Below are 21,780 nucleotides of genomic sequence, written 5' to 3'. Positions count from 1 at the left end.
ATAAAAATGATAATAATGATAATTATTTTAAGTATTTGTATTAGAATTAGTATAAGTATTAGTATAAATATTGGAATTGGTATTAGTGTTAGTATTAGTTTAAGTATAAATATTAGTATTACCTTTAGTAATTGCATAAGTTTTTGTTTAAGTTTTTCTTAAATATTGCAGCTTGCAGTCCTGGTAACTACGGATATGGTTGTCTACATAAAGGTCACTGTGCTGTAGAATACGATATGGCCACAGGGGCGTGCTCAGTTTGCTTGCCGGGATGGGAAGGGAGCAACTGTGACCAAAGTATGGCCGCGTAACTTATGCACCAGTTAATTGTAGCCACGGCCCCCCAGGTCCAGGGGTATACCTGGGATAGCCGGGTGGATGGGTCGTGTTTTTACCTTTCATGTGGCCTGGGTGAAAGCGGTGGTTTTGTCTTCGCTTTAAATATAGCGGGGAATGGGCCTTACCTAGGGTCCCTGGGGTGCGGGGCCATTTGGCGGGGACGTGGTTACAATTGACTGTTGCATTATATGATCAGTTTAATAATTATTGCTGTATACGTTTTTCAGCACTATATTTCCTAGCATGCTTAAACTTTATGTCCATTACATAGTGTGATCAATTGATTAAGTTTTAGGGCTATTTATCCAAAAATGCCATAAGAGTAGTAGCTTATTATTGTCAGTATCGGAAAAAAATGATGGTTATATAAAGGAAAACATCAAGGCGCACACTTTTGGATGCCACGCCCCCAAAACCATATTTAATCTCATCATCGGACACCAAAACCCGACCAATTCCATAAATATCCATCAATAAAGTAGTAAGCAGTGGGTATGATTTAAATTAAGTTTTATTTTTCGGTTCAGGGGGGAAGTTTGTGCTACTAATTAAAGCAATTGATAACATTTGTTAATTATGAATTTGATTGAAGATTCAACTCTACACTTTAAAAAGGAAACACATTTGTCCCATCTAGAATTCTTTAAATATGTTTAACTTTTCAGTTTTTCTAATGCGTTCCTTATAAAATGGGAATTTTGCAAACGATTGAAGCTGCAAACTCTTACACTTCCATAAACTTCTACTGAGTACCACATAATCAGGTTGGACATTCAATGTAATTTGAGAAGTCAATTACCAATAATTGACTCACGGAAAATAAATCAAACGTGCATTCCGATCAGGTTGTTCTGTGAGCTATCTATAAGATAATTGTAACTTATCATCCTTCTGCGAATATTTTGACGTGTGCACCGTGCAACCAAACTTAGAATATATAATTTAGATATGATTATGTTACGTGGGTGTTCTCCCCTTAAAATATATCGACTAGTTTTAGTCTTAAACGGTGTCTTTTGTAATTTCTTAAATGATGTTCTCCGATATTCCGAAATTTACACTTAAATGTTCACTACTTATTGATTTTTACGTTGGTGTGGGTGTCATAATATACAAATCTGCTATTGAATTCTGCATTTATTTCATTGTTTATTACATTATATTGGAATGGAAGAACAACACTGCGTCTATATGATAACAATGTAATTGATCGAATGGTATTTTTAAAGTTATTATCATTTTTATTCTACCAACACTAAGGTGCTTGTTTAAATAAGTGTTATCAACAAATTAGATGAATATAAAACTAAACATAATGAAAATGTTAACATTCGAATTTTCAATAGTTTTTGAAAGATAACATACACTAATGAAGAGATTCGTTTCAGCTGGATATAATTTAGTTTTGTAACGGTTTGGAAAAAAGTGAAACTATTTTTTCTCTTTTAAACATTTGTCGTTGCGACTTTTTCTTTTGCATTTAACAAATTTTGAGGAAATTTAATAGTTATTAAGAGAAGAAACTCTTTCTCATTGCCGAATGTTCAGTTATCCAACCTTCTTTATTTTGGGCATCTTTCTCACTTGTTCTTTAGTTTAAATCCGGTTCGGACATGTTTTCATTTCCAATTTAGCAGCCGATTATTTCGGCCAAATTTAATTTATATTAAATTTATATGTTCTTCCGGAGCACACTAATTACTACTCAATATCGTATTCTAATGTTGATGTATAAGTACTTTAAACCAAAAATGTAGAATTTTAATATATGTTAAATTCATGGTCTTTTTTGTCTTTTTTTAAAACTTTGTTTGTGTGGTTAACAACTTAAGGAATTTAAATTCAAGTTATTACCGTACAGTCAGGTTATCAAGTTGAATTTCTGCATAACATTTTGATGTAAATTTCTTTGATGATAATTTGTTTACCAATATTTATCAGTTTCAAAATGACGGTCTTATATTTATTTGTGGGGATTTTAACCGTAGGTGTGGTGGCCTTGAAGATTTTATTGCAGGGGTAGGTTTTTACCAGAACGTAACGTTGTTGATTTTACAATTAATACGTATGTAGATCTATTAATTGATAACACTTATCTCTGCATCATTAATGAAAGATAGCATGCATTTTCCGTGATAGGAAGGTCGGTAGTAGACTATTATATTGATATTTTTAAAAAGTAAATATGATTAATAATTAATAGTACACCAAATTTTATGTGCGATCATGATACTTTGTTGAAGATAAATGCATTTATTGATGATTTTAATCAAGTAATGCGACGACAATGTGATGTTGATGTTTTCGATAGTGAATGGTGTTATTTAATCAATGACTTTGTATTAGAGCATACCATATAAATCTTTTAAAGTTAACTATAGTACCACAAGATGTATTAAAAACATAGAACAGGCAAACGTTGGTGGAGTGAGAAATTAACTGGTCGGGAAAAACACTCCTAATGATGCTGTGTCAGGAGAAATAGCATGGATACCCATGATTATTCGTAAGTGGCCATCTGTCGTGGGATATTGGTCGAGGTTGTGCAACACACCTTTATCTCGTGTAAAAAATTGAATAGCATTGTGAGCAAACAGCAAAGCAATTACATCACATATCTCGTGGTTTTATTTTGTAAAGGAGACATTATTAAGCTTTGATTTATATATATATATATATATATATATATATATATATATATATATATATATATATATATATATATATATATATATATATATATATATATATATATATATATATATATTAATCTTTATAATAAGGTACCTTAATGCACTGTTGTTAGACGGATAGGTAATACAATAATGCCAGCGTATGTTAGGGATCGGCAAGATTCAATAAATAGATGTGAAGGTTTACGTGGAAGGGACAGGAGTAAGCTAAGAAACTACTGCAAATAAAAAACAAGCTTTTCTGTTGAATTTCTTTATAAGCTGATAATGCCTCCTAGACATAGGTCAGCGTTAGATAAGTTTAGATGTGGATTAACTCCAATTCGAGTTGAAACGGAGCGATATGAAAATCTTGCATTGAACTATCATCTTTGCCCTTTTTGTGATAATGTTTATTCAGAAATCATGTGTTGTTATTATGTATATCATACTTTTAAATAAGAATGGCATTGCTAGAAAGGGCAAAAATCTGCAAACCATTTTTCAAAATATATCTGATATCGTTAATCTGTCCTTCATATTATCAACTAATATATTTTCAAGAATCTCTGCCAAAACCTGCAACACGTTTCATTATAACAAAATGTTATTATTTATGTAATTTATGCATTTTAGCCTTTAGGTTATTGTTATTTTATATAAATCTACAAATGCATCCTTATGTTCATCGCAGGTCTGACCGCGCTGATAAAAGGTCTTTTACTTCCATTTCTGAATCATGCATGAACGTGCGCGTTAATTTTCAGTATTCTAATTCCCCACTTTAATCTTTATTTTTTTTACTACGATTAGCATTTTTTCTAGCCTCTTATTGTGAAATTATTTAGGACAATATAGATACATCATCCATTTGTTGTTAATAATTGTGTTGTAACTATTATCTCTTACACCTCATACTTTGAGTTGCAATACTTGTAATTGTTATGATATCATAAAATTCATAAATTATTGTATTGAAAATACTTTAATAAACTTTACAAACCTAAAAACCTACAATGTGCAACTCATTTAATTGAGCGGTCAACCTCACCCAAGTTGATATCTTGAAACTCGGCATTCAACAGTTGATCTGGTGATCCTCATTTACGGTATGCATTAGGCTAATATCATCAACATAGAATCATGATCACACGTAAAATGACACGTGAGTCTAATATTCACCACTCATTTTTTTAGGGGTAAACTTAATACAACAAATTCGCAGTGACGTGAAAGTTTCAATGGCACCCCCAATCGTCTATGAATCGTACAACTACTCCAAAATGAATGCGATTGATAACGTAATTAAAAACAATACCGACGCCTGCGGATGCTGCAGTGCAACTGAAAGCATTAACTGGTGGCAGATCGACTTGGGAAAGAAATATCTAATAAATGAAATGCGGATTTATGGTAGAGGAGATGGTACGAATATATTTTTCTTTATCATAACTACTCATGTTTAGGTTCAATTATTAAAGCATTATAATTATGAATATAGAATAAACTATGCATTATTCATATAAGCCGTGATTGAAGAAGTGCTTCAATTTGCTGATTGTTATAATAGTTATCTCATCCTTTCGTTAAAAACAGGAAAATGGAAAGAGGATAATGGACCTCTTAATGTCAGTGTCGGAAACGTTTCCTCCCCCTTGCGTTCTTTGTATGAATCATTAACAGTGCAGTATTCCTATGAACTTCGGTTCATGAAACCAATAGTGATGCAGATAGTTAGAATCGAAAAGAACACTACAGGGAAAATGGTCATTTGTGAATTCCAGATATGGAATACATGTGAGTAAAATAACACAAAAACATGGTTTCTATTGAAACAGAATTAAACAAAAGTATTAGTATAATAATATTATTACAATAGTATACTTATAATTATAAGTATACTATTTTTATTATTATTATTATTATTATTATTATTATTATTATTATTATTATTATTATTATTATTATTATTATAATTGTCTTCATCATCGTCATCTACTCAAACATATTTGATTTGTTGTATCAAAATAGTTATTATTTAGTATATTAGTTTTAGTAAACGTATTAGTAAAGTAATATTATTATTATAGTACTATTATTATTGTAGTATTATAAGCAATAATATTATATTATTATTTATTATAAAACATTAACAGCTTTAACTATGCATCCTGCTTTTAAACTGAACTGACTCCAATCCTCAATTAAATCTTAACGGAGCTGTTAAACTAAACTGACTCCAATCCTCAATTAAATTTTAACAAAAGGGTTGAGATTGAAAGAAAATTGAAAAATAAATAGTTTTGAATAAGACCAAATTAAGAACAATAAACAAGAGACAAAAACAATCAGCATGTATTTATTGTAAGTGAGTTGTATGTCAGTAACAAGAAGCCAATTTGTTTTTAACAAGAGTATTTGCTAGGAATAAGCGTCTCTTTTTTGATTATGGAAACATACAAAACAGAACAATATTGCAACTTATTTTACTACTGACCTTAACAGCCTTCATGTATACAGGTCAGTTAGGTAACCCTCAAGTCAATATTTTGATTGCTCTGCATTCCACATGGAGTATTTGAGGATATTTTGCACTATTCATTTCTTTCCCTTAATTAATAAACCCTAAATCATTTTTGGTCTTTAAAATATTAACCTTATTTCCTATCAAAACAATTATAGTCAAATCTCACAAATGGCAGCCGAGCTTATAAAGCACTATTTTATATTCTTACATGAATGTTAAGTTTAAAAGTTGTAAGTTACTATTTTTATGTTGACTTTACATGTAAATAGAGCAAGCACCAATTTCTAGTGAAACCATTTATTATTATGAAAACAATTTGAATAATTTAAATGAATATAATATATTATAAACAGAGCATACCTTATTGAGGCTTAGTATGTACATATGATTAAACAATGGATAACACCATTTAAGGCGACAGTTACCTTAGCATATGATTTATAGAATAAGCAAAGTTTTATACTGAATATAATTACCATATACTACTGTGAAAGTGTGCAAAAGCCGGCTACCAATCAATTGATACACAACTTCAAGGATCAACTCCAATAACTGACTTCGAAAGCAAATGTTTGAGTCAAAACCACATATGTTTCGAATCCCTTTTTACTTAGAGACCAAATTCTTTCGCTGGAGTAGTATTTGTATTTTTAATCAGACTTTGCTGCAAAGATTCAACCCGGAAATGCCTTTCAGAAGCTGAATTTGCAAACTTCCTGTATGATCACGCGAGAAAAGTATCGCGGAAAAATTCCCTGCAAATTTGTTTAAGTACTTGGGTGACCTCCATAGTTTTCTCGAAAATGTGTCCAAAATATGAACTTACAGAAGGTATCAGCTTTCAACGTAATATTATCCCGTCACAAAAACTAGCAGAAACTACAATGATCTTACAGCATAACTCACCATGTTTTCGGTGTTTCCTTTCTGGTACTGTTTGACTTGCTGGGTTGACGGTGTGTATGCTACCGTGTCTTGTAATGGTGCTATTAATCGTTTTCGCAGTGCCACGACATTCAAGAATCATATAGTTGTCATGTGATCACAACCCGATCATTTCAATTTAAAATAATTATAAAAATCATATCTAAATACCGTTTCTTGTTCAGTGCAAAACCCAACTGTAATTGTTGCCACTTTTGTTCCATTTTCGAAGAAGCAATAAAACACATGTTTTGGAGTGCAGTGTATAAAATATCTGAAATGGTTTTAAGTCATATAACCTAATTAAAAGTGTACTTGTTGTTTTGAATCTATCAAAAATTATATTTGGTGTAAACATTTGTACTTACATTTTATCATTACAAATGAAATATTTCCTTTTCTGTCATGAATACAGCCAAGCAATTCCAAACATATTTTCGAAATGCACAAGCAAATACGGACATACATTTAACGTTAAATATCTAATATAATGAAAATTAAATTGAATATCCCTTTGAAAAAAATGGATTTGTTTATCAGAACGAAAATAATCACTCAACTGTATACAAATTTATAGGTGTTACAGGAAATAAGCTCATTATAGATGTACCATTAAATCATACTAGTATTGAAATAGTATAATCTGTTAACTTCTGTATATGATTTAAATTGATTGGAATTGTTATAAGAAGTTTTATTATAATTATATAATTGTTTACTTCAGCTTGTAAGCTTGGCTACTTCGGATCTGGTTGTCTACATGAAGGTCACTGTGCTGAAGAATACGATATGGCCACAGGGGCATGCTCATTGTGCTTGCCGGGATGGAAAAATTCAGCCTGTGACCAAAGTTTGTCCGTTTAACTCGTATGATCAGCGATATATAATTGTTTTAGCAAATAAAAATCAGACATATAAAAATTCAACTGCTACATTTATTTGTTGCAACAAGGGCGACGGAAAATGTTTGAATGGATGTGCCCCGGGATATAAAGGAGATTTGTGTAAAACTCGTGCGTATTTGAGCCTATATAGTAATTCGTTTCACAAAGTATCAATCCACTTAGTGACATTGAAATCAAAATGTGTAAAATTCTGTTAACTTTCTGTTGGTCTTATGTTACAAAATTACACAAAAACATTCTGTTCGTAGCGCATATTTCGTTGGCATGTTAAATTGCTAAAATGCTGCAAATTAACCTTTTATGGTAGTTTGTGCAAATAGTAAGATTTTGCCGCAAAACGCATGCTCCTAATTGCATTGTGTTCTTCAGATAACACAATGTTGTCAAAATATAGCACATTCTATAACAAAGGTTAATGAACCTTAGAGGAGTTAAAATAAGGGGATTTCAGGCAGAAACATGTTAAATTCCAGGGTTGTAGTTTTGAACTTAAGTACACAGAAAAAAGTTTTGTGCAAACTTGAGTCCAGACACATTTCACGATATGGTATACATGATTATAAGCTTTTTTTACAAACTGGCTTTCCTTTAATGAATTTCATCCTATTTTTTTTCTTTTATGGATTTCTCGTTTTGCTTTTTCCCTTATATTCATTATTTGTGGTTTTTATTTTACGTGTTGAAATTTATTGCGATCTACCGTATAGGAACAAGGTGGGGGACAGTACATTGTCAATTATATTACAGAATGTTCACACGGAGAGTATGGACCTGGTTGTACGTCACATTGCGGTCAATGTAGTGGCGGGAACACAACGTGTAACGCATACAACGGTCATTGTTCAAGCAGCTGTGCACCCGGATACAAAGGAGATGTATGCTCAACTCGTAAGTGTCGAGTTTTTTACTTAAAAAAGTGTACAATACAATTTAAGGCCGATATGCATACACACTATTTTGTTTAATTAAATATGCAATTAATATTCGATTGTCACTGTGACAATAAATCATACCATTGTTAAGCCTTAATAAGACGTGGAAAATAAACAACAATGTTTGGACGATTTCAAGTGGAAAATTATGACAAGATTTACCATAAAATGTATTGTTGACATCCCTTCAGCCTGTGATCCCGGAGAATATGGATGGGGATGCACATCAAAATGCGGTCAGTGTCGTGATGGGAAAACAACGTGCAACATTGACAACGGTCACTGTCCGAATGGATGTGCTACTCGGTTCAAAGGAGAGACATGTCAAACACGTACGTCGGAATGTTGTAATATGTATGCTGCTTTCTTCTCAACACTATTCAATCTCGTAATATTCAGATGCCATAAGACGTTGTTCTACTAGAAATAACGATTATAGGTAGCACTGTCACCCTATGCCGCTTAGGCCTCCCCTTTTGTTTAAATCATCGAATTGATTGCATTATATATTTAAAAGACAAGCAGTCGCTATATATGTACATGTATATATAAATATATATATCACGGGCTTGAAGTCCAGCGTGATACGCTGGATGTTTTACTTCTTCTGCGGTTTGTGTATAAAATGACTACTTCCTATCTAGGCCGCTATGATGGCAATAAATATATTTGGTTCAGCAAGTAGGAACCACATAACTTTTCATTCATTTCTCATATTAAACGTGCATTAGACGGCTTTAAGATTGTACATGTTCTAGGCCAACAAAAACCGATGAAAATCAATTTAGAGATACCATGTACATGTACATGTTTTAATATATCGTCACTATCCGTAAATTGAATTGAAATACGTATTCAAACATTTACGTTGTAAAAAGTTCTTTATTTAATCAGAAACTATATTTTATTTATATACAACAAAGTATAAAGCTTAACTATTTTAATCCTAAAAACGCAACTTTTATTATTTCTGCACGCCTACTAAACGCCATTTCTAACACTTATCCGTGGTGCTAAAATAATTAGTTTTCGCATTATCGTGTTGCATCTGTGCCTTAGCTTTTTTGTGCAAACGTAAGCATGATATAGTACATCTGATATTTTTATAACATTTCGAAAATCGAAGAATGTGGTTTCAGATCTGTGTAATAAAACACTTTTACTGTAGGTGGCTACAATTTGGATTCAATATTGTAGACTTCAGAATTTTCGTTAAAACAAAGAAATAATGAAATATTATTCATATTTAGTCGCATTTTATGACATAATGAAGTCAACAGGGCGGGCGCCATTACAAAGGTTGGTTGCAACGAACAAATAAAAACAAGTCGGATTACTTCTAGCCTATGTGAGCTCAGCTAAGTGATATGAATTTCGTTTTTAATTAAATCAGTCATTATTGATATTTGAAAACTATCCGCTAGCGATTAGTTCTATATTCAAACGATAATCGAAGCGATTGGAGACCGATATTATGACATATCACTGGCTTAAACGGACGGTGAGTCACAATTCTGTATTGTACTGTGACATTTACTGAAGGATTGAATAAGTGAACAAAATGACACAACTTGATTTTCATTGTGCATATTTAAGATATTGCCGGTAAGGTTAAAAATAGCAAGTTATTATACCCCCACAAACGAGGTTTGAAGGGGAATATAGGAGTGAGCTTGTCGGTCGGTCGGTCGGTCGGTCTGTCGGTCGGTCTGTCGGTCGGTCAGTCGGTTTTCATGGTTTCCGGACGATAACTCATGAAAGGCTAGACAGATTTGAAAACATTTTGGTACATAGGTGTAACATCAGAAGATACAGGTCAAGTTCGATATTGGGGCTGGTGGGGCCAAGGTCAAGGTCACTGTAACTAAAAATAGAAAAAAACGGTTTCCGGACGATAACTCATGAAAGGCTTGCCAGATGTGAAAAATGTTTGGTACACAGGTGTAACATCAGAAGATACAGGTCAAGTTTGATATTGGGGCTGGTGGGGCCAAGGTCAAGGTCACTGTTACTAAAAATAGAAACACGGTTTCCGGACGATAACTCATGAAAGGCTTGACAGATTTGAACATTTTTTGGTACACAGGTGTAACATAAGAAGATACAGGTCAAGTTCGATATTGGGGCTGGTGGGACCAAGGTCAAGGTCACTGTTACTAAAAATAGAAAAATGGTTTCTGCTTCTTAGCTTTAATTGGGCATGAGATATTGTGATGAAACTTGCTGTATAGGCAGCCTCTGTGAAGACATTGCTTGTGATTGAAAATGGGGCCAGTGGAGTAAAGGTTTTTGTGCACTGTTACGAAAATAGAAAAACGGTTTCCGGACAAACAATACATGCATGATAAAAGAAGATGCAGTGTGCAGTAACCTTGGAGTTATGGCCTCTTTTCAAAGGAATAGTTTGCCATTCCTGTGTCCAGGCGGCATTTGGAGGTATTCGTCACTCATGTGACTGCTCTAGTTGAAATTAAGTGTTCGAAATGGCAAATAACATTGGATACTACAACACCCCGGCTTTGAAAGTTTTTAAGGAACGGACCGTGGCAAAGTGCACCTCTAGCTGGTTCCACAGACATATGGTCGACGGCAGGACGGAGTGACTTAGATACTTGCATTAAACATTTTATTATGAAACTCTAGAAATGGTTATTTATCATCTGTGTTAAGGATGACGGCTCTCTCGATAATTGATGTGCATGAAAGACCAGATTACTACACTAGCCATCATATTATACACACTTTATTTAACGAGTTTAGGAAAGTTGTTAGTAAGCGAACCTTTGGCATTATATGATATCGAGTTGCAGGTTCATTTTATCACACGCATTTTTTTCATTAAAGGATACAAATAAAGACTTAGTTGTTTCACCTGTGCTGACGATGAGGAGAACACCACAAACTGACAAAGCAATTATTTTTCCCACGCTACATGCATTGTTGAAATGTTGTACCCGAAAAATTTAAAACAAAATACTTTTATCCGTTCATTTTTACTCCGTTTGGACAAAAAATTAAAACTGAGATGATATTTAGTAAGAATAACAACATAAACACTACACTTTTCCTAAAAAATAATTCTTTCTTTAAAATGATGTCTTCACACCTGTCAAGATATCGTCATAATTTGTAATATGTTCATGACTTCATCAATTAGTTTAAATACAGACAATAAAGAATTTTAGAACGTTTCTCAGGAAATCAAGATGAAATATAGCGTTTTCCTCTCATGATTAAAAATAAAATAAAATAACTATTTAATTCAAATATATTTTTATGAGAAATAAACGTATGACAGGCTGGAAAATTACCGATCAAGCAAGTGTTACTACACTTGTGTATTACAGCAAAAATATGTAATGGTTATAATGAACCGGCAACATGGTATAGCATATGTATATATAAATATATATATATATATATATATATATATATATATATATATATATATATATATATATATGTTATGTAAATATATCTGCCATTCAAATTTAGAATATCTGTAAATGAAAAGTAGCTCCTATTAGATGTTGTGATATACTTAAACAGCCATAATACACATATGTATCTGCAATGACATATATAGTATCAGTTATTATCACTACAGCATGTGATCCGGAAGATGATGGAGCAGAGTGTACATTACGATGTGGTCAATGTCGTGATGGCAACATGACGTGCAACACGAACAACGGCTATTGTCCACATGGATGTTCATCTGGATACAAAGGGCAGCTGTGTAACATACGTAATTTGTCCGTTACTGTTTATTTGTATATCCCTCTCTTAATGTCTTAAGTACCAAATATTTATCGAAATCTATGTTTTGTAGGTTGTACAAGTACTACTCAAATGGCTTGAATAATAACAGTGCTACCAATAGCCTGTCATGCACATACATATTGAAGAACAAGGCTTCAATATAGTTTAAGTGTTAAAAATACTTTACTTTGAACAATGACTTCCACTTAATTTATATGAATGTGAATACAAGATGTTTAATGTAACTCTACAATATATTGTCCAACTGCGTTTCAACCTACAGGAACAAGTTGAAAACCTATTGGTAAACATTCTCATTCGATACTAAGCATTGGCCAAATTACTCGTTCATTGATACATTAGTTTTGAAAATGCAAAAGAGGTAGCTTAACTCAAATGTACGTTCTAGCCTGTGCTTCCGGAGAGTTTGGCCCAAACTGTACATCAAACTGTGGCTACTGTCATGACGGCAGCACGACGTGTGACACGTACAATGGGCACTGTCCAGACGGATGTGTCGTTGGATACAAAGGAGACTTCTGTAACACCAGTGAGTAATTATTTGTTTGTTGTTTTTTTTTCAAAAAAAATATTTTGCTGTACAGTTACAACTTTTCATAAATACACTGCTTTATTGTTCAAGGAAATTTCAATTTTGTAAAAGTGGTTTGAATGACCGAAATACAAACCTTTTGAATATATTCAAACGTTATCTTACCATTACGTTGTAGTAACATTTCTTATTTAAATTTCTCATTTCAATTTAATGATATAACGTTACTTAAAATATTACCAAAACATGCTTGTTATAGAAAATATTATTTGAGTTAAGAGGTGATTTGTGTTTTTGTCACACAAAGTTGCCGACATGATTCAAACTTCAAATAAGAAATCATAAACGTGAAATCGAGTTATTGTTCTTTGACTGAGGTATTGTTTTGATAATCACATTAACACAACATGCACTATGAGGCGATACAAATCTACCGTTTTTCAAAGTACAAAACATATAAGCAACCTGTCAAAGAGCAAAAATAAAATAATAATGTAAGTTCACACTTGAGGTTAATGTCAGTTCAGAGTCAATATTAAAACAGAATGTGACGCTGGGCAGTATTAAAATTAATAAACCTAAACACTCCGTCTCCCCTTCTTAAAACATATGCGTCCTCGCACCAACGTGTCCATTTGTTCAGGTCTGAAATATTTTCTTGTACGTTCTTACTTTTCGGCTTGTCTCCCATGTCAGCTTCAAATACTGAGTCAATTGGTAACCTTGGTGTACGTCCAAACATAGGCTCAAACGGGGCGATTTTAGTGGTTTCATGAGGCGTATTATTGTAGCTTACACTAGTGGAGCAACGTTCCTTTTCGTGCCGACTTTCTGCCACTTCTAAAGTGTGCCTTATATGTCCAGATATGTTCGTTTCATACGATCAGTGACTCTATTTGGAACCATTAGATGGTACGGCGTCGTTCTGATATTCGTCATGTTAGTTTATTTGCATTATTCGTGTATAAGCTCCGATTCAAAGTTTGCTCCTTGGCTGGAATGGGTGTCGGTTGACATGCCGTAGTGAATAAAGAATCGGTGGTAAAATGCAGCTGCAGTGGTCTTTTCTGTCTGGTTTCTGGTAGGTATTGCTTAGGCATATTTTGTATTGTGGTCTGTAATTGTAAGGTCAATACAAACTCTCTCAAGTGGATATGACGATGAAATGTTTATCAAAGGGGCACGACTGTTTGTAGGGCTGTTCCTTCTCTGACAATACTGACTCATTTTTCAACGTCTTGCGCCATTCCTGGCAAGTACAACCTTGCTTTCAGCAAATTCAAAGTGCTATCCTTCCCTGGATGTCCTACATGGTTATGTAAACCCATCAAAACCTCTCTCTGTAACACTGGGGAAGTTACAGTTTTTTCAGTTTTTTCTTCGTTATCTTCTTCTTCTTTGTATAAAATTCGTCTTTTTATCTTTAAATTCATGAAATCCCTTCACATAGTTTAGTCCTCTCTGTATTGTTTCCTGTTTGAAATTCGGTTGACTATAACCGCTCTCCTCCATCTCTCTATCAACTGATCTCTTCTCTGGTTTCTCCGGATCTCTCTCATTTCCGTCTGTGCCAATGGATTTCCTGTCTCCTCCGTGACTTCCACAAAATTAATGTTCATCTCTGTGTGGTACACTTAGTCTATGATATATCGCCTACACCGAGTTATCCTCAATAGTATTCTCTTCCTCATCTTTGTTGAACGGATACCGACTTAAACTATTAGCATCATCATTCTTTGCTCCAGCTCTAAAGTGTTTATTAAAGTTGTAATTTTTTGGTGCCGAAGCCCATTTGTGTCCGGTCGCATCTAATTTTGCTGATGTTAATACATATCTTAATGTATTTTTATTTGTCAATAATGTAAATCTATTGATTTTCAAATTGTCAGAAAACTTTTATGTGAAGACCATTTTCAAGAAAGAATGTCCAAAAATAAACATTTGAAGTCCAAGGGAATCTTGACGTTCTAATAATACCAACGGACAAGAGCTGTTCTCAATATTTTCTTACTTCACCAATCATTTGTCTGGGAATTCTTCTATGGGGTTGCTTAAATCAAGTCTGATATTCTGGAAGTAAATCCATCTCACATTGTCCTATGTCAGTGTCTACTGTTGAAAAGATATTTCGTTGTTTGTCAAGAAGTTGATGTATCCGATCTAATTCTTCACTTGTTAATTTCTTGTCCTGATCAGTGTGTACTTCTTTCAATATATTCTTCTTCTCCTACCTAACGTTCGTCTCAAACACAGCTTCATCAACAGTTACTGGTTGCAATTCACATACAATAGCTTTGGATGTTACTGTTACAGTATTTGTAGTTAGATTAGAGAGGTTAACCATGATCTCCTTGTTTGTCCCATAATCAAACTGAACTACAGTTGGTTTCACATCTATAAATAATGGAAGATTTGACTTCTCACTTTCCAGAGTAATGGCAGCTGTCTTTGAATACCTGATTTCTCCACCCGTGTACCTTTTTACATTATTGCTTTCATTTGGTGTAAGATTGTTTTGTCCGTCACGGCGCATCTTACTACAGCTGTTTTGTTCTTATTTTTGCTCAGCTCTCTTTATTTATAATCACGTATTTAAATAACAGGTATCATTTGCCATTCATGTAATAGCTATTGAAGAATATTAGTTACAATCAGTAATGGTGTTTGGTCTGAAAATAGCGTTGTATATATCGGTGTATAAGAACAGACATGGGTGCCACTAAAAATTGGGTATTCCTCGCAATGTTTGTAGGTTTGCTTCAACATATCCAAACTACGGCAAATGATTCCTTTCCGCAGAATTTACTCTAAGTATGTGATCAAGGGGCTTTATTTCTCTTGATGATGAATGGTCATCAAAGAATGACTTTGATATGCTACTTATGCAACTCCCTGTATCTAACAAACCTATGGTCTTTATCCCATCTATTGTCACAGCTACTTCATTTTTCCCCCAACTAATTCTGGCTTTGGTCTCTATTTTTCATATTAGTAACACATGTCTGTGCATTAACAAAGGTGGTATATAGGCATGGTTTTGCTGTATGGTTCTTTTTTTACTGGCATAACAGGTTGGTATAAATGTACTACAAGTCTAGCAGCAAAGTTCACAATTATCTCTTCAACTTTTTGTTGACATTAATAAAGTCTCTCTACTCTCTAGACTCCCATGTGTACTATCAAGTTTGACTAGTATCTCTTTAACCCCTAGATCATAATGACATCTTAAGCCTTTCTCTTCAATGATCTACTCAATGCAAACTTGACAACGTCTTTACTAAATTCACAGTTAAGTGGCAACAGCTTTACCTCAAACTTAAATGTATCCCAAGACACATCATCACGACTTTCGACAGTCTAGGATACAAATAGGGTTCCTCCTCTCACTCTTAATCACTTTCTGCCACCATGTTCAACTTATAGTTTTCAAATTAAAAACATCAAAATTATTCACACTTTATCACTTCATCACATTCTATCTAACAATTAATAGCAATGAACATATTTGCAGTTACATAACCTCACATCATGTCTCTGTATACTTGTTCTCTCTACATACATTTTTATTATTTCTCAGTTCCTAATTCATGTACAATTTTTTATAACTCTTTCAAATCTCAAACATGTGGAGCACTAGAATGTGTACAAATCATATCATCGCTTTATATTATGTATATCAGGCACCAAACAACGAAATGCACATTATAATTTTAGCAAATAATCACAGTTATATTTTTATTTCAACATCCGCAAACCGCTATTAGCTCTTTTCTGCATAGTGCACATGCATAACCTAACACTTCCCTATAAGTGTGTTATCACCTTAATTGTCATCACTGAATCACATAATCCACTTTAATCTCAATACCGACTTGCATCTAAACTCAGTTACACCGTGAGTAAATAGTTCAAACTATTTACAAATTATTGCACGCAAAAATCAAAGTGTCCGGAATTCAACCTTAAATTTTCTTAATATACCACCATTCACTAACCCAATGTCACTTCAATACACAAATATCAATAATTTATAACCCTTTCACTGACTATCAGCTCAAGCACCATATCGTGAATAAATAATCAATCTCACTTTTTTTCACATCACATATACATGAATAGATTTTCGAGTACAAATTCTCAAAGTCCCCAAAATCTAATGAATTTTTAAATCAAATAAATAAATTTCGTCATAATTTAAACTTAAATGGCTTTAAAAATGAACTGAATAAGAATATTATTTTTTTAATCTCTTCAATCCAAATAAAGTTCAGATTTTATGACTTTTGTATTTATGCCGCTTATTTTTTAAATAATTTCCGTTTAAATTAGCAAACTTAAACATCACCAGTAGTTGACATCTCAATTTCAAACAACTAAGAATACAGAAAAAGTAATTTGTCACTTCTTCATTCTTCTTCTTTATTTTGAATTAATACTTAGTCCACAAATTAATGCAAACAATTAACAAATATTCAACGTTAGAGTGTATTTATGGTATAACTAACTTTACATAACAACCTTCTCTAAATACTATAATCTAATTGTTTTAAGTTCAACGCTACATGTACCTTTTGAATATGTTATGATGTAGTTCCCAGAGGTGAATTTCCAAATAAGGCAACAACTACTATCAAATGATCATGTGACTAGTTAACATGATCAGTGATATCACCAGTGATTCCCGTCAACAACCAATCAAAAGCAGTCACATATTTCCACCTACAGTTCTAGAATCGTTTGCATTATTCAAACGGTGTCAAGTTATCAAAAGTTCTCATAAAGCTTTATGTCAAACGAAAACAAAGCCGACGTAGAAGTCGTAAAACCAATTCTAGTTTACGCACTATTTTTCGAACATTTAATTTGCTATCACACTCATTCATCAGTCTTAATCCCTACTTCTTAAATTATGTTATTCCTAATATTACCGTATACTTTACAGGTTTAAGATGGTCTTAAAACAAATGCAAAACTTGATTTCAAAAGAACATTATAACGTCTTTGCTTTCCGAAAATTAAACATAATCATTGCTTGCAGTTTCAAACTTTTGTGTATAACATTTTTTTATTTAGAATGACGTTCTTTATATACAAATCTGTCTTTCTGTATACTATTACTGCAAAACGAACTAAATTATTTTATTATACCTCACTTATATTCTCTATGTTAAATTCACTTTACCCGAGCGGTCAATACTTTTTAATATTGCCCGGTAATGTTGACTGGCAAAGTAATATCACATGCGCAGAAAAGATGCGCGTGCGCTTTAGAACTGTTAATGGCCGCATTAATAATAAGAGCTGATGCCCGCACAATAAATAAAATTGCATAACAAAACCGTTCAAGTTATCGACTACGATATGAAAAAAGGCAGTGGAAACTGAATTCTTAACCTTTTGCCTCTCATACGGAGGCCGATGGAAATACTTTAGTTGAGTCTTAAAGATTCCAAAATTACAAAAAGGTCTAAAAATATGCATTTTTGGTTTCCCAAGGCTGAGGTGGTAAGCGCTTATTAAAATGTGTTGTTGATCTGGTTACAACCGGTGTTTGCATTATTTCTAAACGTCATTTGCAACAAAATGACAGCTAATAATATAAACAAACAATAATTACAGAATAAATTGATTAAACTTGAAAGTTGTGTAATGGTAAAAATCTTATATATGTATCCGTGGAACAATTAAAAGAGCGGCGAATGTTTTAATGGATGTGAACAGGACGTTGGATTTACTCGTGGCAGGAATTGCAGTACACGTTAGTTATGTCTGGTATACAAATAATTGCAACTTGGATCTGAAGTAAACAATCCAATTTGTGATGAACAAAATATATATTCAACAATTCTTTATTACTATACACAATTCTTAAGGACTTCGTTCTTGAACAATTTATTAAAAACGTTATCTATACGTATTTTCAGCATGTGAAGATGGGGCATTCGGCAAAGACTGTATCCATTATTGTGCTTTTTGCATAAACGGAGATTGCAACACACTAGATGGAACATGCCGTAGTGGATGTTTAAGGGGTTACATGGGACAGTTTTGCAACGAGAGTTTGTATGATGGTAAATTTATTTGCATATAAATATTAAACATTGATTGTGTGTTAAAGTTCTTTGATTTTACAACAGTATTAGCTAAAGCAGCATATTTGAATTCAAACAGAAACATTCGTATACTTGCATACTTTGTTAAACCAAATTTCATGTCAAAAATTAAAAACAAACAAATAGTTTTATATCTATCAGCGGGTAAAATATCACAGTCATTGACGAATGAACATATGTGCAGGAAAGCATAAAACATATATTGCACTATCTAAAATCCAAAACATAAATGCGCCTTTAAACAGGATACTCGTTGTGTCGTTTACTACTGGGCTTTACCCTGTAGTTTTTATTGTATTATACCTAATTATCCCCGTTTCATCTGACATAACAGATATATGTTTGGATATTTATAAAAAATGTTATTGTTCTAATAAAAATAATATTTATATGACTTTTACTTCATACGTTCACTCTTTCATTATTTCAATACACACATCTTTACATTATTTCAGATAAGAACCAAGATAAATACCAGTCGACTCCAAAAGAAAATATCGCAGCTGTTGTTGTTGCTGCGGTCTCATCTACGTTACTGTTTGGTGCAATAATATCGAACGTAGTTTTTATATACCTGTATTGCAGAAGGAAAGCAAGATACAGGTATCTGATATCACTAAACCATAAGAATAATGCTTTATTGTTTCAGGGGTTGCATTGGGTATATACCAATACCAATAATACAAACTGCATGGAGGCATATGTATGAGAGCAAGCTTGTTTCATTTAAGAGCATGGCAAAACATAATGCAGACCGTTAATTTAATACCTAATTGACTTGTAACTACACATTAGTTTTCACTCAAGCTTGTGATTTCGGAAACGACTATATCATATCGTATTACGCCGATATTTTATTATATTTTCTTTGGTTATAAAGTGTCGGTCATTTAAGCAATTTTATTTGCAAAGGGTTTAAATATGCATAATTAACGCTCAGAGTAAACATTGATCGTCTGATGTCCGTCGTCAAGCCATGGCATAGTCACAAATACTTACTCATATTCATGATTTCCCTCCACTAGTTTCTTTACCATCAATGTAAGTCAACAACAATTTGGTCTCAAGTGACAGCGATGCTTCTTTTTCTAGTAACATTCGTATCGGAAACCAATGCCCAATTTCGAAATTTGTTTGAATGATTGTCCCTGATCGTTCAAACAGCTGTAGTTTTTCATAAAATTAAATTTATGCTAATGGACAAGGTTGAGTTGCGCTCAACGTAACATAAATTATGATTCTGTTTTAAATTATGTTTTTACTTGTTCAAAGTTTACTATACATATTTCATTCATGAAATTACTTCACGGAGATACTTTGGGTGCATATATACACTTCATGCCCTTATGTAAAAAAATAACATTGATCCCATATTCTTTTTATAGGAATGGGACAGAGAAAACGGACACTAATTATTATACAACTCCAGGACCATCTGTATCATCTGATTACGATAGCCTTGATATGACAGAACGTAAGATTTATATTTTATTTAATTTATATCAGTGTTTGAATCGGAATACTTAATTCGTTCACTTCATACGTGCAATGCCATGTTTTTTTATTATAATTTTGAAATATAGGTTGATGCATTTATATTTACTCCTCAACTTTCAATCCTTAAATGAACGATCAACCGGCAACCGCGATTATCATCCGATAGACGCAACATGGTCGGATATGAACGGATCGCGTACAAATGTACATGTTTATTGATATTTTTTATCTTGTTATTGTTTTAATTGTGTCAACCGGCCTCGAAAATCTGAAATCAGCATGATGAAAAATGTTTTTATTAGTATTTGTTATAATATTTTTGTCAATCATGTTTTAATTTTACGTTAAAAAATCAACTTTGAAGTTGTGTTGTTATGACGTCATATGACAAACTGTTCCCGGTTACCGTCGGGTCGTTCTATTTACAGAACGGGTGAAAAAGAATACCTTAAATGTTTTCCTTATGAATCAACTGTTAAGTCTGATGCCATTATCGGAATATGAACGCAGTTGGGCTGGTAAAAGTACGCTTGGAATCCTACACAATTTAACCTGCACAACTGCTTACATACCCCGATAACCAGGCAATTCATTCCTTAAATATTCATATAATATCATCACGTTTAATAAATGCATCGAGGTATTCATTCGAAAATTAATTAAATTCACCTGAAGAGGTTAATGTTATTTTCTTCTTTGCAGTGGGTTCAACCCCAGGAACAAGACGATAGTGTTATGTGGGCAAGTCCTAAAATTCACTGCTTTGCCTTAAATGAATCACCCACTTCCCCTATTTGCTAAATGTGACTGTTTTTATTGACTGTCAACACTCGTTTCCCTATACATATTTGTAAAACAGGAAAAGATAAGATAAAACACAAACAGACAACTAAACATGTCATGATTCGTTAAAGCATTACTTTGAGAGAGACGATTTTTTGTCTGACAATAAAAATGTCATACAGTTCAATTACACGGAAACAGATATACTAGATGGGAGATATTTAAACATTTTCCAATTGTTGTTGTTTTATAAACATGAGGTGTGTTGAATTATTTCCCTTGTAATAGGCTCATTGTCTATAAGAAAGTGTTAAAAAAACAGGATAATAATGTATTTGTATCAGTCTAGTGATCAAGATTGACCAGGGAACACGATGTTAACACTCTTCACTGTACACTTTTGTAATTCAACTGTCTTTTTCTCGATTGATAGATTGTTAATCTTCTTCTGATTACGTATTTTAACAAATCGTTTACTCATCGCTACTGAAAATTTAGAGCGAAAGTCAATGAATTAGTTTATGCACACACTTCGGTAACTTCAATATGTTCCCTTACCAGTATTTTTGACCTCTTGGCGTCATGGTATTTTGAACGCACTGACACATACCGATACCGTAAAACATGGACTAATGAATGTATCGTTAGGGCTATACTTAGGTTACATTAGATTGATTTAACGCTCATATTTTGTAAAAAAAGCAATCTTTTTCCTTTAATTTATTTGTAACCTACTTATTATTCTGCATAACGTGCAATTTAATTCCAACGGA

At 33.0% G+C, this 21,780-nt stretch overlaps 1 protein-coding gene across 1 annotated transcript; it reads left to right on the top strand.

The window, feature by feature from the left end:
- Positions 1-8,132: 8,132 nt before the first annotated feature.
- On the top strand, positions 8,133-21,007 carry LOC128225811 (protein draper-like). The gene is made up of 8 exons (XM_052935709.1): positions 8,133-8,255; positions 8,491-8,653; positions 11,907-12,047; positions 12,471-12,611; positions 18,539-18,685; positions 19,183-19,330; positions 20,113-20,201; positions 20,927-21,007. The coding sequence occupies exons 1-8, from the start codon at positions 8,133-8,135 to the stop codon at positions 20,953-20,955; spliced, it is 981 nt and encodes a 326-aa protein (XP_052791669.1). The 3' UTR covers positions 20,956-21,007.
- The last annotated feature ends 773 nt before the right edge of the window (positions 21,008-21,780 follow it).

This window comes from Mya arenaria, chromosome 3, assembly GCF_026914265.1.
Source record: "Mya arenaria isolate MELC-2E11 chromosome 3, ASM2691426v1".
Taxonomy (NCBI): domain Eukaryota; kingdom Metazoa; phylum Mollusca; class Bivalvia; order Myida; family Myidae; genus Mya; species Mya arenaria.
Note: the sequence above shows the minus strand (reverse complement) of the source record. Positions and strands in the feature narration are given on the sequence as shown.

Bases quoted from the DNA above. Each gene is read 5' to 3' on its own strand.
- LOC128225811 (XM_052935709.1), top strand. From the start codon at position 8,133: ATGGACCTGGTTGTACGTCACATTGCGGTCAATGTAGTGGCGGGAACA. The intron at 8,654-11,906 runs GTATGCTGCTTT...TTATCACTACAG, and splicing joins ACGTCGGAATGTTGTAATAT to CATGTGATCCGGAAGATGAT. The intron at 20,202-20,926 runs GTAAGATTTATA...TCTTCTTTGCAG, and splicing joins TAGCCTTGATATGACAGAAC to TGGGTTCAACCCCAGGAACA.